The sequence below is a fragment of the Stegostoma tigrinum genome, chromosome 5 (assembly GCF_030684315.1).
Source record: "Stegostoma tigrinum isolate sSteTig4 chromosome 5, sSteTig4.hap1, whole genome shotgun sequence".
Lineage (NCBI taxonomy): Eukaryota > Metazoa > Chordata > Chondrichthyes > Orectolobiformes > Stegostomatidae > Stegostoma > Stegostoma tigrinum.
This window is the reverse complement of record NC_081358.1, coordinates 125,144,854-125,164,678: the sequence shown is the minus strand read 5'-3', so window position 1 is coordinate 125,164,678 and position 19,825 is coordinate 125,144,854. Positions and strand designations below refer to the sequence as shown.

At 42.3% G+C, this 19,825-nt stretch overlaps 1 protein-coding gene across 2 annotated transcripts in view; it reads left to right on the top strand.

Moving 5' to 3' along the window:
* LOC125452133 (transcription initiation factor TFIID subunit 4-like) overlaps positions 1–19,825 on the top strand; it is a 122,696-nt gene that overhangs the window by 74,753 nt on the left and 28,118 nt on the right. For both annotated transcript variants that reach the window (XR_007247474.2, XM_048530154.2), the window contains exons 13-14: positions 4,971–5,027; positions 8,701–8,820. Coding sequence is in view for 1 of the 2 variants with exons in the window: in XM_048530154.2 (XP_048386111.1) it covers positions 4,971–5,027; positions 8,701–8,820 (177 nt within the window). In the remaining variant the exon portion in view is untranslated. The remainder of the gene's footprint in view (positions 1–4,970; positions 5,028–8,700; positions 8,821–19,825) is intronic.

Genomic DNA, 19,825 nt, shown 5'->3' with positions numbered 1-19,825 from the left:
AGCTGAGTGGGTAGTCCTCTCAACTCCTGAACGTTTGTTCTGCATGTTGTGGGAATGGGTTCTTTAGTAGAACGATTGACACATGGGGAGTTCCAAACCTCAGTAAACAGAAAATCAACCCATATAGGTCAAATCCTCAACTTGCACAGCAACCACCCCAAGGTCCACAAACAAAGCTGCATTAGGCCACTGTTTAGAAGCAATGGGAACTGCAGATGCTGGAGAATACGAGATAATAAAGCGTGGAGCTGGATGAACACAGCAGGCCAAGCAGCATCTTAGGAGCACAAAAGCTGACATTTCGGGCTGAGAACCTTCATCAGAAAATGGGGATGGGGTGAGGATTCTGAAATAAATAGGGAGAGAGGGGGAGGCGGACCAAAGATGGATAGAGGAGAAGATAGGTGGAGAGGAGAGTATGGGTGGGGAGGTAGGGAGGACGGACAAGTCAAGAGGGCGGGATAAGGTTTATAGGTAGGAAATGGAGGTGTGGCTTGAGGTGGGAGGAGGGGATAGATGAGAGGAAGAACAGGTTCAGGAGTTGGGGACGAGCTGGGCTGGTTTTGGGATGCAGTCGGGGGAGGGAAGATTTTGAAGCTGGTGAAGTCCACATTGATAACATTGGGCTGCAGGGTTCCCAAGCAGCATATGAGTTGCTGTTCCTGTAACCTACGGGTGACGTCATTACGGCACTGCAGGAGGCCCAGGATGGACATGTCATCTAAGGAATAGGAGGGGGAGTTAAAATGGTTTGTGACTGGGAGGTGCATTTGTTTATTGCAAACCGGGCGTAGGTGTTCTGCAAAGCGGTCCCCAAGCCTCCAGTTGGTTTCCCCAATGTAGAGGAAGCCACAACAGGTACAGTATACCACATTGGCGGATGTGCAGGTGAACGTCTGCTAGATGTGGAAAGTCATCTTGGGCTATGGGATGGGGGTGAGGGAGAAGGTGTGGGGGCAGGTGTAGCACTTCCTGCGGTTCCAGGGGAAAGTGCCGGGTGTGGTGGGGTTGGAGGGGAGTGTGGAGCGGACAAGGGAGTCCCGGAGAGAGTGATCTCTCCGGAAGACAGACAAGGGTGGGGATGGAAAAAATGTCTTTGGTGGTGGGGTCGGATTGTAAATGGCGGAAGTGTCGGAGGATGATGTGTTGTATCCGGAGGTTGGTGGGGTGGTATGTGAGGACGAGGGGGATTCTCTTTTGTCAGTTATTGTGGGGGCAGGGTGTGAAGATGAGTTGCGCGAAATATGGGAGACTGGTTCGAGGGCGTTCTCGATCACTGTGGGGCGGGTGGGAAGTTGCAGTCCTGGCAGAACAAGGACATCTGGCATATACGGGAGTGAAATGCCTCATCCTGGGAGCAGATACGGCAGAGGGGAAGGAATTGGGAATAGGGGATGGAATTTTTGAAGGAGGGTGGGTGGGAGGAGGTGTATTCTAGGTAGCGGTGGGAGTCGATGGTCTTGAAATGGACATCGGGTTCTAGGTGGTTGTCTGAGATGGAGACAGAGGCGCCCAGGAAAGTGAGGGAGGTGTTGGAGATGGCCCAGGTGAACTTGAGGTTGGGGTGGAAGGTGTTGGTAAAGTGGATGAACTGTTCAAGCTCCTCTGGGGAGCAACAGGCAGCGCCGATACAGTCACCAATGTAACGGAGGAAGAGGTGGGGTTTGGGGCCTGTGCACTTGCTGAAGAGGGACTGTTCCACGTAACCTACAAAGAGGCAGGCATAGCTTGGGCCCATGCAGGTACCCATGACCACCCCCTTTTGTCTGTAGGAAGTGGGAGGAATCGAAAGAGAAGTTGTTGAGGGTGAAGATGAGTTTGGCCAGGCGGATGAGGGTGTTGGTGAAGTGGGACTGTTCAGTCTGCGGGACAGGAAGAAGCGGAGGGCCTTTAGGCCATCTGCGTGAGGATTGCAGGTGTATAGGGACTGGGGAATTGGAAGTTCTGGAGGAGGTGGAGGGCCTGTGTGGTGTGACGGATGTAGGTAGGGAGTTCTTGGACCAAGGGGGAGAAAGTGGAGCCCAGATAGGTGGAGATGAGTTTGGTGGGGCAGGAGCAGGGGGAGACGATAGCATCAAAATCTCCCCTCCCCCGACTGCATCCCAAAACCAGCCCAGCTCGTCCCCGCCTCCCTAACCTGTTCTTCCTCTCACCTACCCCCTCCTCCCCCCTCCCACCTCAAGCTGCACCTCCATTTCCTCCCTCCTAACCTCAGCCCGCCACCTTGACCTGTCCATCCTCTCTGGACTGACCAATCCCCACCTATACTCTCCTCTCCACCTATCTTCTCTATCCACCTTCAGTCCGCCGCCTCCTCCTCCTCCCCGCCCCCACCCCCTGTTTATTTCAGAATTCTCTCCCCACCCCACTTTTCTGGTGAAGGTTCTTGGCCCGAAATGTCAGCTTTTGTGCTCCTAAGATGCTGCAGCCATGACACAGTGCAACGCTCTGGAACCAAGCCAGGAAGAAGAAGAACACTTGTACAAGATCCTCCCTTTAAACGGATATCCCCGCAACTTCATTCACTGATGCCTACAAAACAGACAGCAACAGAAGGACACAGTACAACCTAACACTGGCCACACAGCACTATATCAAGAACATATTGGTACTGACAACAAGACTCCTAAGACCACTAGGAATCACGGTGGCCCACAATCACTCTATGACAAACACTTAGAAGGATTAATGATGCCATTCCCACAATACCCAGAATGAACGTTGTTTACAAAATACCATGCAATGACTGCCACAAACATTACATCAGACAGACAGGAAGGAAACTAGCCATCAGAACACACGAATATCAGCTAGCAGCAAAACGGCACAAAGAGCTTACCTTAGTATCGGTACATTCAGACAATCAAAGCCATCAGTTTAACTGGGACAAAGTAACTTTACTAGCCCAAGCCAAACATGGACATGTACAGGAATTCCTAGAAGCACGTTTCTCCACCCATGCTTCAATCAACAAGCGTATAGAATTGGACCCCATATATAAACCCATACCGATCAAAACCGGAAATGACTTGGCATAACGGAGGGGACCGTATAAATTGTAAGAGTAGTAGAATAACCTGACTTCATTGGAGGCTCCGCTGATGATGTCACCTAGCATGGTGATGAAACATCTGAACAAAACCACGCCAGCTCAGTGAGCAAGTCAACAACCTGATCTAAGAGGTGCTCACGGATAGGCATACAGAGCATAAGTGCTAGCAAGAACCAGTTGGGTCATTGGACTGGTTTCTGTAGTATTATTACTCAGTGTAAGAGTTACTTTAAGAAGAATGTGGGGAAAGAAAATGCATGACACAAGAGGAGTACCTGTCGCTCGGCAAGTCTGCTCAGCCCAGGTGCTGTCATGACTGACCTTGAGCTTCAACTACCACTTCTTCTCCTACTCCCAATATCCCTCATTTTCCCCAAGAAACCAAACATCTGTCAATCCCAGTCTTAAATGCATTGAGCAAAGGAGCACCCGCAGACGTTGGGATACCGAATTCAGATAACTTTTGTTTCGGTTTTCATTAATTCTTGAGATCATGTGGAAACGTGTTTACAAGACAATGCAAGGTGCCTTCAGTTCCCCTTTTGTTAGTCAGTGCTGTGTTCCAAAAATTACATTTTATCTGTTTAAGTGTTAGTTCAGGCGATACAGTTAAGTACCAAATGGTGCAGTTGTAATTACTACAGCTGTGTTTTACCTTGCATAAAACGCACATGAAATCTCACATTCCGCACGTGGAACCAATAGCCTCTTGTCTATGGTACAGGAGTTCTAATTTTGACTGAAAGCGAAGTTATTTGGTTTAGAGGGTAGGGGAAGAAGAGAAATCATGCAGTAAATACTAAAAGGAAATTATAACTTTTGTTAAAGGAGCTTGCAAGGTAGGCAGGATCTGTATTCTAGCAGGAATTGCGAGACATTGGAAAGACTACATTCTGCCAGTTGTGCTTGTGCTGGTTTGTTAAGAGGGCTAACCCACTTCAGTCCCAAGTTTCATGACAGTTCTTCATGTAGGAAAAGAAAATTGGACAGAACCACTGGCTGGTTGCTGTGTCCTAGGCTAAAGGCAGCAAAACGAAGGGCAGCAGCACAGTACCCTAGTGGTTGAAGTAGTTTAGATGTATTGCACAGGCTGTGGAGCCCAGCTCCTACCACAGCAAATGTTGACACTAGATCCAGTAGTAATAACTACTTGTGGATCAAACACTTGCGAATGCACATGAAAGCCTTTATTGTGACTGCCTGAACTCCCAATTTTTTTTGAAAATTCCATTTTTCCATTGCTTAACTTTGTTGGGGTCTTTGACCATGCACGCATCCAGTTAAGGTATTTTTGCATCTGAAGTAGCAATCTCAGAATGTCCACTATCCGAAAATGTGTTGCCGAACTTGCAAGGAGTTGACCCTTTCAGATTTAACATGCACTGAACTGTTAACACTCAATATTCTGTTGTGTTCAGGATTGTAGCTATGTGTTTTCATGTCCAGATGGTTGCAATATTGAAGTGCAAATTCTGGACAAATTGTATAATTTGGCATGAAATTATCAGTTGCACATTGTGGAAAAGTTAGCCACAGCCAGAATGTTAAAATGGTTGACATCAGTTTGACAGCAATTTTTTAAAACCAACTTATGTTCTGATTTCTTTCCTTTTTATTAAACGATCTGTTCCATTTTTGTGGCATTCTTATTTCTGCAAAATTTTAAGAAAATTAAATGGGCATGTATTAATTCTTGGATGTAAATGTAGATGGATATTGACCATACCAATACAGTCAGGCTATTGACTTGAGGATCATTTTGATTTCACTTCAAACAATTTTGACAAATTTACTGCAGAATTCTAGTTATAGAAACCATAGTTATGAAATATCGAACTGAACCAAATACAAAGGCAGCGCATTTTGAAAATTTGATTTGTCTTTCATTCTGCTCTTTCTGTGTCTTAATCATCCCCAGAGTCGAACCAAACACGAAGACCCAGAACAACTTAGGTTAAAGCAAAAAGCCAAAGAGGTGAGTCTGTTGTGGCTTTTACCTTTTCTCCTTGCTCCATTTGTTTTCTCTGTTGCTTGTTTTTGCAAAAGGGGTTTGATTTTTTTTTTGGCAGCAGTCTCCTAGTATTTAGGTCAGGAATTGTGCAGTCATTGCATGCCATTTTCTGTGTGGAGCCTGCAGCAAGGACAGGAACTGCTGCAGGCAAGGGCAACACGTCAAACAAGGTCACCATGTGGAGGAGGGGTGGCATCTCTTTTCTTTAAGAAAAGTTATTTGAAGTATCCCAGCTGTAATTCGATAATTGAGAACTGAGCAAAATTCTTGCATTTGAGTTCAGGATTTGTTATTTAGGGATATCACAATGGGTTACATATTTCAGAATAAATGTTCATTTTGTAAATCTGTTACTGCTTATAATTCCTCGGCTCAGAGGCGGAACTAGGATTTAGTTGTAAATGGAAAGTGCCTGTGGCTTTTAATTTTCTGTTCTGTGATGGAGCCCTTGTTTCACACAGTTCATGTTTAGCTCAAGGGTTTTTTATTTTATAGCTTAGACTGGTTTAAGCTTTTCCTCCCAGAGGGTCCTGCGTAGCAACTGTAGAAACCAACAAATAAGTTCATTTATGTCTGCTGCTTCTGCTGCCTCGCAATAGCTCACTTTTACATTTTCTCAATATCCATTTCCTGACTCTTGTTGCCTGAGAGGAAAGCCTCGACTAATTGGACCTTATTTTAATTGAGCCTTAATATTGGAGCTCACTAGTGCTTGCCCCTGGCACTTGGGGAATGGAAGCAAATGAAAGTGCCCAATGTTCGTGCTGTGTGTGTGAAATTTTTCACTTGACCTACAGATTCTGTTCCCCGCTGAATAAATCATCAAGCCTGTTCGCGTTTCATGATTAAAGATTTTTGATGACAGATGCTGATAAAGACAATGCTAGTGTCTGATGAAGGCTGTGGAGCTGGAGGAATTAGTTTCCATGGTCACCCCTTCCCAGTAGCCTCCCAGCTACTAAAACAACTGTGGCTTAAACTAATACTTTTTGGAAGTAGCCTTTTTTGTTAACATCGTCCATGGGAAGAAAAGGTGGATAGCTTTTTTGCGCTGAGGTTTTATTCCTGAACAGACAAACTTTCCCCTTTTACTTATGGGCTGCTTACCCATGCCTTTTCCTGCATTCAGGACTCCTGCCTGTTTGTCTTTCCTTGTGCTGCTACTGCTGGTTAGGAGTTGTCTGGAAAGGTTTGCTTCTTAACTTATTAGCCACTGCTTGTCACAACTCCAACCTGGTAGCGATGCAACCCAATAATGAGTTGCATGCTGTTAGAAGTTGGTGGTGGTGTCCTGGAATTGTTTTTTTTAAAATAGCTTGTGACAACTTCATGCCAATAATCCTGGTCTTAAACTCAGGCTTTGTTAACTCCCAGTTTGTTCAGCTGCAGCATGTATTTCTTGGCCCCCTTTATTAAGGGGGGAAAAGTAGATATAATTGCATTGGAAGTATTTCAGAGAAAGTTCCCTTGGCTCATCCCTAAGGTGTCGGGGTTATTTCATGAACCAAGATTGAGAAGGTTGGTCCTGTACCCACTGGAGTTTAAAAGAATTGATCTGGTTGAAACAGAATCCTGAGGGGATTTATGGACTGGATGTTGGTTGGCATATTTTCCTATTCATGGGAAAGGAAGACTATATCTGAGATGCAGCTCAAGAATGAAGTCTTTCTTTTACGACTGAGGTGAAAAGATTTTATTTTCCTGAGAGTCATAAATATATGGAATTCTGAGAGTCTGAAAGTAGTAGAGACTTGGTTTATTGAGTATGTTCAAGGCCGAGTTGGGCTTTTTCCTCGAATAATGTTTGGGATTGTGGAGGATCAGACAGGGAAGTGGAATTGAATTCACAACCAGTAACCACAATTTTATTGAATGGCAGAAAAGATTTGAAGGGCCAAATGGCTGCTTTGTACTGTGTGTATCAGAGAGAGAGAGAGGCTGTGTTTCTTTTATCTTCCTCGTTCCACCTTATTGTTGTAAGCGAGTGGTTATCTCTGGCTTAGTGACACTGTTCAAGCTCGGGAGTTGCAGCTTTGTCTAAACAATTCATGTTGTATCCTTTGATGCAACTTGCACAGCTGTTGGAACTCCGTCTCCGAAACAGTAGCAATATCCAATGTCCATGTGTGCTTTCTGCCCCGTCCTGAATCCCAAATTTACTTTCAATTGATTATTTCCCTAAATGTTGATCTGATGTGTGCTTCACCTGTGAGAGAAATCTTTTGTTCCATATAGTCAGGCAATAAAAGATGGAACTGGAACTTAACAGAGCCTCACATGCCTGTAAACATTTTATATCTGAACGTGCCCATTGAGCCTGCTTCAGTGAGCATGTTCCGTTTGTTCCAATGTCAGACAGGACAAGTGAATCTTCAGTTAATTCTCAGCAGCTGCATACAAGTAATCATTTTCAAGAGATTTACTATAGTGAGGCCTTTAAAGTAGAGTAATATACCCTAGTTATTCAAACTTAGACAGAAGTTCTCCTGTAACAAATTCATTTGCTCTTAAATTTTGGTTTTACTTTAACCTGTAGAAACCACCCCCCACACCCTAAATAGGGCATCATGAACAAATGACCCAGATTATGTTCCTACAAGCTTTAGTATTCTGCTGTCTTATGGCTAGGAGGTTGCATTTCCTCGTCAGTGTCACCCGGCACTTTTATTGACAAGAGCCTGCAGGGCTATGACTCTCATTCCTTCCATCTTTACTAACTACTGCTATTAACAGGAAATGTTGATCAAACCAATGCTCTTTTGAGTAAAGAGAATGCTGTGTGCTGGTCGAATAGAGACCTTTGAAATAATAACATGCATTCAACAGATATAGAGAAGATTTTTCACTTAAAAATGTGCCCAAAGCTGGGATAATAAACACAGCATGGCTGCTAATAAATCTAATGGTGAGATTCAGGAGAAACCTCTTTATTCAAAAGGCAATGAGAACGTGACACTCAAAGCCAGAGTGTGCAGTTGAAACCTGCGAAGTATTTAAGACTAAACCAACTCAACATGAGAGAGAGAAAGCAGTAGAAGGGTTTATTAATGGGATTGAGCAAAGCTGGATGGGAAGAGGCTTACGTGGATAGCAATGCCATCTTCACCTTATTGGGCTGAATGGCCTGCATCTATGCTGTAAGCATCATGTAGTGAGTAGAGTGGAGGTTTAATAAGGGAATTTCCAGGGTGATGAGACTGTGTCCTATTCGGAGAAATTGCGATATCTTGGCCTGTATTCTCTGATCACCTCTAAGTTTGAGGCGATTGATCTCCGATAAGCTTACAAAAAGTTTATTCAAGGATATAATATATTTCGCTTGGCTAGTGACTCCAGAACCAAGGCTGTAATCTTAAGGATCACAGCAAGCTAGTTAGGGCTGAGATGAGTAGGAATTTCTTCACCCAGAGGGTTGAAATTCCTCTTTGTTCTGTATGGGAGCTGTGGAACTCAGTCATCGCTGTCTTCAGCAGTGAGTTTGATCCTACTGACATAAAGGGATATGCAGCTTGTGTAGGTAAGTGGCATTGAAGTAGATCAACTGTAATCAATAATGGCAGGGCAGGCTCAAAGGGCTTAATGCCCTGTTCTTTATCCAGTTACAGAAAATAATATTGCTTTCCCAATTTTTGAACAGATGCAACAATTAGAACTTGCACAGCTGCAGCAACAGGAAGCAAATCTAGCAGCACTGGCTGCCATTGGACCAAGGAAAAGAAAAATGCCTGATTCGCCAGGTCTCCGAACAGGAAATGAGGTAAGTTTCAGTCACTGTCCTCGTGTAAGAAATGAGGGGAGATGGTGACATAGTGATAATGTCATTGGGCCAGTAAACCAGAGGCATAGGCCAATGTTCTGGGGAGTACTTTATTAAAGCTGTTGGATTACTTATTGACTGACCATTTTTTAAAAATTTATTTTTCTAATCAACTTGCTCAGATGATGTTGTACGCTTCTGGAGCAGGTGGCACTTGAACCTGGGCCTCCCTCGTCCAGGGCAGGAACACTATCACTGCACCACAATAGGGCTCACAAATGTTTTCACAGACCTCCTGGAGCAGGTATGACATATTCTGGACCTCTTGGCCTAGAAGTAGGGTCTGTGGAGCACTGACTGACCGTTCTTCTTAAACTCCCTAATTTTGCCACATCTGTCCTACCTTTAACTTCCACCATTTATACTGGAGGAGAGGAACTCTTGTGGCACTGTGGTAGCATCCATACCTCTGAGCCAGGTGATCCAGGTTCAAGTCCCCACCTACTCCAGAAGTGTCTAATAACATCTTAGCACAGATTGATTGATTGATTAGAAAATAGTTCATACCAGTGGAGAAAAAGATGTTGACTAGTTGACCACTTGACCCTTCTAATCGTTCGGCATCCTCGTCTCCTGCAGTATAAATCATGATCGTTTGAAATAAGGCGCTTTTGCATTTGTCCTGATGAGTGCAATATTAAAAGCTATGGCAACATGGCACTCTTCAGCAAAATAAATGTTATGAACTGTAAAGTGACTGTTTATCTGCTTGACACCTGCCCTCATCTAATCTAATTCCTCTAATTGTGAATCCCCATTGTTATCTTCTACCTTGCTTTCGCTCCTTTCATGGTGTGTGACCTTGGAACATTTTGCTACTTTTAATGATTTAGAAAGATATGGAATAGCTACTTCGTACCCTAGCTGAAGCCAATTTGCTTGGCAGAGACCAGCAATTGAATCTTTGAACCAAGTGAAAGAAATTGTTTTGTTTTAAGTCTTGCTAAATAACAATCAACACAAAAAAGCAGTTTAGGATCAGCAGGTAAGCACCTTTATGTAATGTATTGTGTTTCAAATTGTAGCAAAGACATTGCTGGTATTTCACTGCTGTGCTTAGGGTGGCTTTCATAACACACTTGATTCCAGTGTTTGAGCCCTCTTGGAAGGTAGAATAATAATCTTTTTCTGAATAGGAATGGCAAAAAGTGCATTTCAGGAATGCTTATCTTGGATTACACCAGTTGACATTTCAGGCATCCTACAGGATTTTCGTGTGAATGTCTGGTTGACCCTCCTGAATATTTTAAGTGCTTAAATGCTGATTTCCCATTTTTACTGTATCTGCTATTAGTTAAAATATTCACAGCAAAATGGAAATATTTCAACTGCGCTGTTTTTGATAAATGTTATTGCTCAGCCGTTCTTTAGCAAGATGTTATCTCTCTTAAAACAAAGAACAATGAAAGATTATTTAAAATGTGCTTCAGCAGCAATCAATCTTAAACACAATCTATTTGATTTAACCTGTAGGAATGGATAGTGGCTGCAAACACATGATGGCAATCCTTTTTCATTTTATGCTTTCTTTGTACCACTACTCTTTCTTTTTTTTGCAGTCTGGTCTATTTCACAGTCTCTGATTTCTCGTTTACTTCCAAGGCATTTTTCTAAAAATAACTAACTTTGCTATGGTCCTTTTTTTCTTTGAAAGAACATCTTGGTATTTACATTGCAGTTTCTCAATGTGAAAGTTCAGCTTGATTTTCTTTTTTGATTAAGATGGTTCCATGCTTGTCACAGTTACATAACCAAAATTCAGTGCAAACAATATTTAAATTTGCCATGCGGCCTGACTCTTATTCAGAGCTACTCTCTCCTACGTGTAAAGGATAACACAACATGAGGCCAAAGCTGGTCCACTATCTACAATGTTGCTTTTATTTTGACCATTATACATTGAGCCCAAAGTCTAAAGTGTGACCCTAAATTACGGGACAAAAGAGACCCTATGCTATACAAAGGGTAGTAATTTGGTTGTATACTCAGTCCTGACTAGGCCTGCAACTTCACCCAGTTTATGCACTGTTTCTTTTCACTAGAAAGTACCTCTTTGGAAGGCATTTGTACTTGATCACCCATCCTGTGCCTTTATCCATATCTCCAAGGTTGTCCTCTTCTAGTACCTTTTGGGAGCAGCACCATATCTCAATGGTTAGCACTGCTGCTTCACAGCACCAGGGATCTAGCTTTGATTTCAGCCTTGTATGACTGTCTGTGTGGAGTTTGCATATCCTCCCCATGTCTGTAGGTTTGTGTCAGGTCCTTTGGTTTCCTCCCAGTGTCCCAGGGATGTGCAGGTCAGGTGGATTAGCTGTGGTAAATACGGTGTTACGGGGATAGGGTAGGAGACTCCTTTTGTGCTGTTGTGATTCTGTGATACCTGTTCAGCTTTGGTCTTTTGTCAGTGATTTTTAAAGCAATGATGCCAGTTAATCCTTCAAGTCAGGAGAAGGAATAACGTTCTTTAGTCAATCAAAAAACTCTATTAGGCCACCTCTGATCTTCTTTGTACCAAGGAGAGCAATTCTGAACTTCATTCACAATTGAGCACCCTCATTTCTGGAAACATCATGTGAAGCCTCTTCTGTAACCTCTCAAAGACCTTTTTTAAAAAGGATAAATTATTAAGACCCAGAATTTCCTGCACGGTTTCAACAGGCTGATTTAAGTTCTATCACAGTCTGCTCTGTTTTTGTGTTCTGTGCTTTGTTAATCACCCTGCTGTGAGCAGTTTTGGTCCTCCTATTTATGTAAACATTTGATTGGAGGCAGCTCAGAAAAGATTCACTAGGATGATCCTGGGAATGGAGAGAGAGTGCCCTACGAACAAAGAATAAACAGGTTGGGATCTATTCGTTGGAATTTAAATGAACGAAAGGCAATGGATTCTTAAGGACCTGACAGGGACTTCTACTCATGGGAGAGTCTAGGACCAGAGGGCATAATCTCAGAATAAAAGGATCCAGTTTAAGTCTACGTGAGGACTTTTTTCTGAGGGTTGAGTGCCTTTGAAACTGCTTGCCACAGAGATGCGGGGGCAGAGTCCTTGTGGATATTTCAAACTGAGATAGATTCTTGATCAGTGGGGAAGTCAAGGGTTGTGGGGAAAGGGTAGGAAAGTGGATGTAAGGAATGTCTAATCAGCCATCATCTTGTTAGATGGCAGTGCAGATTTGATGGGTTGAATGAGCAGCTTCTGCTCCTACATCTTATGGTCAGTGTCCAGATGATTAATATTTAATTCTTCCTGAAGTCTTAACAGTCCTGCTACATCCTGTTCACCGAACACTGCTGTGCTTGCTGATGTCTGGTTAAACAATGCCTTAAATTTTAAAATACTCATTGTTCTCTGATCCTGCAGGGCCTCGCTCCCTACCCTTCTCTGTAACGTCTCCCAGCCAGCACTATGCATCTGCTGTGCTCATCAGATTCTGGCTTCTGAGTGTCTGTGGTTCTCATTACTCCATCACTGACAGATATTCATTCCTTCAGCTGTCCAGTAACTCCCTGCTTGGTCCTTGTTGCATATTAAACCCTCTCTCCTTCAAGGCACAGCTTAACATCCATCTCTATGACATTGCTAATATCTATCCCTGGCTGGTTGTCAAATGTTGTTTGCTCCTGTGAACGGCCTTAGGACCATGCGCTCATGTCTTCTATTGTATGATATTTCTGCATTCATCCGTTTGGGAACTAACCTGTTCTACAGGTTCAGTTATCTGTCTCCAGCTCCATTCATTCCTATTACTAGCCAGCTATTTCTCCAGTTCCCTTATGATCATGAAAGAGTTAATCAAGAAAATATTAAGTGGTTTTATGGGAGCCTGTTCCACATATCTACTGCTGTGTGGGAAAAATATTTTTTTTCTAATCTTGAGTCTTGCCTGAGGCTGCCTAATTTTATATTCGTCCTCTAGTTCTGCGCTCGCAGTCCAAATTAAATAACCTGCTTACATCTACATTATCTGTGCCTCTCAGCATTTAAAAGACCTAGATCAACTGTCCCCTCCCCCTCCAGCCATTGCTTCTCCAATGGGAAGAAAAAGTTTAGTTCTGAGTCAATTCTTAATAAAGTGAAACCTCCATCTTAGAATATTTTTAACTCATTTAGCTCTAAATCTATTTCAGTTGGAGGGGTGGGCATTTAATGTAGAATTATAGACCTTAGTACAGATGTTTCGAATCAAACAGCAAGTATATAACTTAACTCTGAAGATATTGCATATTGACAGTAAAATACCTTTCTGAAATTGAAGAATGTCCTACTTCTGGGCAGTGATTATACAATTCTGCTTCTTTACAAATTCCTCCTTGGCCTTTCTCCTCCTTATCTCTGTAACATTCAAACCCCACAACCCTCCGAGCTCTGTGCTCATTTAGTTTTGATCCCTTGAGTGTCTTTGACATTCTTCACTGCACTATTGGTGATCCTGTCTTCAGTTGCCAAGGTCACAAGCTCTGGAATTCCTATCCTCTGTGTATCTACCTCTTCTTTTAGATCACATGACACTTCTAACTTTGACCAGTCTTTTGCTCTAATAGTGTGTTATTAGTATATGCTCTTAATCTATAACACCCTTTGAAGAACCTTGAAATGCTTATTATGTTCAAGAGGCTATATAAATAATGTGAAAATTGGGTATGGTGGTAATATCATTTGATTAGTAATCTAGGCACCGAGGCTAATGCCATGGATTCAAATCTCACCCCAACAGCTAGTGAATTTAAATTTAGTTAATAAGCAGTTATCAAACCAGTCTTCATCGTGATCATGTGAGCTAGCTTTGGTTAATTTTTTTTTAAGTATCTGGTTCACTGATGTCCTTTTAGGGAAGAATATCTGCTATCCTTACTGGTCTGGCCCATGCATGACTCCAGACCCAGTGTGCTTGACTCTAACTTGCTTCTGAAGTAATCAAGCAACCACTCTGTTCAAGGTAACTCAGGATGGTCAACAAATGTTGGTCTTTCCAATGACAGCCACATCCCAGGAAAGAATAAAGATGCAAGTTCGTTTGAATTTAATAAATTTCGAGATTTCACAAAATGACCTCTGTGGTTTAGTTAACCTTGAAAATTTTCGTGTAAATTGAATGCTTTCAGAAGTCAACAAGGTTTGTAAGAGTTCCTTGATCCCTTGATCTGTCACATGTGTTGATGTCAAGGGATGGTTACTCACTTAATCTATATCGACCTCTTGTTGATGTTTTAACAAAAGTTGTACTGAGGTCAGTAGCTGAATGTCCTGAAAAGAACCTAAACTGACTGTCAGAGAACAGGTTTCTGCTATGCGTCAACACTTTATTGAGGCAGTAATTAGCTCAGTTCAATTCATCCAGCTTTCTGTGTATTGGAAAAACAGACAATTCTCCATGTTGCCACATTGTAGCTGTATGGAACAATTAGGGAAGCAGCATGTGTTGCAGGCCAGGTCCTCAGTACTAATGCTCAAATATTGACCTGACCTGTAACTTTGGCAGTATCTAGTTTCATCACCAATTTCTTGATAGTTCATCGAGTGTACTGAGTGAGGCTGAAGTCTGCTTCCTGTGATGCTTGGAATCCCCACAGGAAGCCGAAATGATCATCCGTTTGGCCGTTCTAACTGAAGAGAGCTGCAGGCCCCCTCAGCCGTGGCTTTTACACTGTTGGGATGCCTGTTGTTTGGTGGGGATATTTGCACTGCATCCTCCAGTGAATTGTGCACCACCAGATGATTGGATGTTGCAGTACTGCGGAACTTGGATCTAATCTGTTGGTTATGGGATTACTTGGCTCACTCTCACTTGCTGCTTATGCTGTTTGATATGCAAGTAATCTTGTGCAGCTTACCCTGTTGATCCCTCATTTTCAAGCATGCCTGGTGCTGCTCCAAGCAAGCACCTCTGTGATCTTCATTGAATCAGAGTTAGAATCAGAATTAATGGAACTGGTTGCGTGGCATAGGTTATATGAAGAACTACTACTTCCCTGCCATTATCAGACTGATGAATGGACTCTAACTTCAAACAATCTTTATTTTGTTGTTTCTCACACCACCTGTGCCGTTTAACCTGTATACCTCATTTGTCTAAGCATCCTATGATCTGTACGTCCTTGCTTACTATGATCTGCCTATGCTACCTGCAGACAGACAAAGCTTTTCACTGTACTAAAGAGCACGTGACCACAATAAATCAAAAGAAATCGAGGAGGATAAAGAGTTCAGGAAAGAGGACGAGACTTGTTGGATCAATGTGCTCGAGGCCAAAAGTCCTACTGCTATTCCAATTTCTTATTGTCTTGTATCCACAAGCTTGCACATTGTGTTTTTTGTTGCTTCAGTCTAGTCCAATTCATTAGTTGATCACAATGCTGTTTACTTTAAATTGGTGAGGTCAAACGCAGAGTGCGTGCCTACTTTCAGAACAACCCCATTCTGTTTGCAAGAATGACTTCAACCTTCCAGTCACTTGCCATTCCAAAGCCTCATCTTGCTTTGCTAACATTTCTTTTGTACTGGGAGTGCTCAATGTTCCAGCAACACCCATTGCAAGCTGTCGGAACAGCATCTTATTTTCCTCTTAAACGTTACGGCCCTCAGAACTCGGCATCAAGTATGTCAGCTTCAGACCGTGAATATGTTCTTCCATTTTGGTTCCCTGCTTCTCCTAGTGTCATGTTTGCATCCTGGTCAACATCTGGGAACTCTACAGTACAGTCTTCTGAACTCATTGGAGTTCTTCATTGTTAGGACTTGAGGCATATGCTTACCCCAAACCCCATACACCCAGACCTTCTTGTCACGTTATCTGCTACTACTACACCACCTATTGTTAGCCACTAATTTTTCATTAATAGTTATTTGTTCTCTTGGCTGTTTCTTTTACGCTCCTTTGTCCATCTGTTCTGTCTCTTTGAGCTCTATCCCCACCTGTCATTTACTCCTTACCCCCTCCCCTACCCTATTTTCTGCATTTAAAAACCAACCTTTCCCTCGTTATTGTCAATTCTGAGGAATTGGTCACTGAACCTGGCTCGTTAACTCTGCTTTCTCTCCACAGATGTTGTCAGACCTGCAGAGCCTTTCCTGCAATTTCTTTTTCTTTCTTGTTCGCATTGGGTTCGCTGTCAGTAGAGCTGACCTGTTTTCTGCTGTTAGCACCTACATAATACCTAATCTTCTCCTCAATATAAAGTATGTATATCTCCACTCATACTTTGGCACACCCTTTTGCCTTTGCGCTGGTCACCCTCGCCGTCTGTTTCACTTGCAAGCACCACCCCCCAGCCCCTTCTGCTAGCATAAAAATGATCATATGTTTCAATTTCTGTTCCAAAGAGTTATTTGGCTAGAAACATTAACAGGTTTTCCAAAGGTGCTGATAGGCCTGTTGAATTTTTCTAGCACTTGTTTTTATTTCAGATCTCCAGCATCTGTGATACTTTGCTTTTATTTGGGTGTTTAAGTACAATTCTGGTGCTGATGACCCATACCTCTTCATGAATGCCCAATCTTAAATGAAATTCACATCCCACGACTCCATGACCAGTACCAAAAATGTAATGTCTTGTTCACTCGCCAAAGAGAGAACTTACGTTTTTTTTTCAACCATTAACTAGAACAGAAGAGATTTGCATCAGGTTTTTTGATAAACTCAAATACTTATTACAGACAAATATAAACTTCAGCCAAGTGGAAAACTGGATATCAATGTGAATTAAACTAGATCCTGCTTAATCCCAAACACACACACCTGTTGGTGCATGTACAGGACAACACACCCCTCTGTAGAAGTATTACAGGTGGGGGGAAGTAATTGGGAGGAAAGGGGAACAGAAAAAAACACAACTCTCCTATCTTTGAGGGTCAATCTTGGATGATAAAAATAGCTTGGCTTCTGAAAGTTCCTTTGAATTCCTGTCAAAGAGATCCAGTTGCAGAATATTGAAAAATCTTCAAACTAGATGTCTGATGCAGCAAAGATCTAGTTTGGAGTCCTGATATTTTAAGCTTTCTTTTGCAAACAGACATAAAACAGTACTCCTATATAAATAACATCCAAGCTCTGACTCTTACTGCTGGAGAGAGTGAGCAAGTACTGCCTCTTGCAAATGGTAGAACTGAAAATAATGCCTGTTACTTTTGAGAGGATGGTTCCCAAGTGTCAGCAGCATGGATCCACTAGCATTTTCCTGGTTCACTTGTTCACCAATTAATGATAAATTTCACCGTTGTCACTCTGTTTGCTGGCCTTTATTTTTATAAACAGCAAATAGGTTGTCGTCATATTTAGCTTTAAGACATTCCAGTTCCAGTCCTTTGCGATCGAGTGTTGTCCAAACTTGTCCATATTCTAATTCCCATAAATCCATAAGTTCCCAACAAATTTGAAGCCGTTACTCCCCCCAATAACTATCATGGTCAGAAACCATCTGAAGCAGACGTATTGATGAAGATGAGGCCAAGTATCTATTTTTAACTCTTGGTTCCCTCACCATATGCTGCATACTCAGTCTAGCAGCAATATCCTTTACAACAAAGCCAGCTTGGTCAGTAGTGCTGCTGAACCACCCTCACTGATGACAGGTGTCTGTTGCACGTTAATCATTAGGAGCTTTCTTTTTTTGACCACGTTGTCCTGATGCCATGAGTCTTCATGGGGTCCAGCATCAGTGTTGCATACTCTAGCACAGGTCCCTTCTGACTCTCACTTTGCTGCCCTCTCTGATGATGAGATGTCTGTAAAGTGTGATTCCATAAGAATAACTGTCAGGCTGTTACGTGGAGAGTTTGAATCAGCTCTCCCAATTTTGGCATTAGTCCCTAGATGTTAGTAAGGAGGTCTTAACATGATTGACAACGCTGAGGTTAACATTGTCATTTCCAGTTCCTAGGCCAATGTCTGGATGGTCTGTCTGGCTTCATGCTTTTGAGGCTTTTTTGATTTGATGCAACTGAATGGCTTACTAGGCAGCTCGAGAAGGCACTTAAACGTCAGTCATATCTGGCTCAGGTGTAGGCCAGAACAGATAAGAACAGCAGATTTCCATTCCTAAATGACATGACTGAACCAAATAGGTTTTTATAGCAATTGATAATGTTTACGCAGTCATAATTTGACTTTTAATTGAAAACTTCTTAAATTTCAAATTTCAAATTCCACCATCTTCCTTGGGAGGTTTTGAGCATGGATCCCCAGAGCTTTTTTAGACTTGTAAGCCATTTATAACTGGTTCCCTTCATTTTGCTTGTGGTGTGTGGTGTCAAGTGCTGCATTATAAATTGCATTTAAAGGTCTATGTTTTTAACAGATGGAAGACTTGCCTTCATTTCTTTATCTTTGATCGCAAGAAATGCCTGAGTGCGTCACCGTCACCGTGGCACTTAAGCGTACAGCCGCCATTGCAATGTGGAACGGTTTAAAATCTGTCACTCTTATTTGCTTGCTTTTATTGAGGAAGTAAATCTCATTACTTCAAAAAGAATGGCAGAGAGCACTGACTGATTTTACTTTATTAGTAAAGTTTTATATTGGCTAAGAACCGAAGCGATCTGATTAATGCAAACGTCTGAAACTGATCGATAACTAGCTTCAGTAAACTGCGGTAAGAGCCCTTGTGTTGTAGTGGTACTGTCCCTCCCCCTGAGCCAGGCAGCCTACGTTCAAACTCCACCTGCTCCCAAGGTATAGAACAACATCTTTGAACAGATTGATTAGAAAAAGATGTCAGTAAAGAAAAAGTAAGCAGAGATGCAAATTTGTCGCTGTCTTAGTAAGTGGCTCTTCAATTAGTAATATGAACTGGGAGCATGAATTCCCCCAAATGTTATCAATCCTAGGGAATTCCAAACATCCTGATCTGTCATCTTATTTGTAGTGGGTTGGCGGGGGTGTTGTCGAGAAAGATTCTTAGCAAATCATTGCTCAGAATTTACAGCATTAAAAGAGACCATTCAGTTCAAAAGGATTGTACCAGTGTTAATGCCCCACACAACCCTCGTCTCTCCTATCCTCATTTGGAAACCGCAAAACTGTCATTTTGTTCATTACTGGCTCATCTGGGTTCCCCCTAAATACATCTATACTGTTTGCCCCCACCTATTCTGTGACATGGCAGACTGCTCAAGACAAAGACATTTCATCTGACTTCTGATTGGATTTATTGCTTCCTTTATGCACATATCTGATTTACCCCTATCCACTCTTTGTTTCTTATGGTGAGTTCTGCATGACCTTTCCTCTTCAAATCCGTTCTGACTGCCCTTCGTTATGTTTACAGTTCGGGATTTTTAATAATTATGTCTTTGAAGAAGAGATCGGTTGAAGACCACAGCACTATTGAAAGAGGAGCAAGAACGGACTTCTTCCTCTAATTGCCCTGGTGACCTAGCCCCTATTTATCCTTCAAATAATAGCACTTAAATGAGCAGGTAATCTGTTTCCATTATTTAAGTGCTGTTTGAATGCGCACTGCATTTTGAACATTGTGACAGTAGTAACAGTTTGTATGTACTTAATTGGCTTTGGTGTGCAGCAGTGTCTTAGATGCTGTAGAAGTGCACATTTTTAAATTCATTCCTGTCCTGTGTTTTACTCAGCTCTTTGCGTAGCTTTCCCGACTTGTGTCCACCTCAGATGTGCACCTCATCATTTAGAAATAAAATGATGTTTGATTTTCTTTATTATGCTATTAGTTAAAATATGTTCAGTTCTTTTGAACCTCTCTATAATTTTCAACACTAGCTCCTAGTTCTTCTTGAACTTACTTAGAATATTCATTTACCCAGAGTACTACTAACAGCTGTTTGGATTTGACTGGTTCAAATAATGTAGTGCCTCTGAGACTGGTACTGATTTTTATCCTGTTCACTGGATTCAATGGAATACTGCTAGCATGTCATCCCCTTTGTTTAAGCTAGCTTTAGAAAGACAATCCGAAACCCCAATGAATTCCCTTT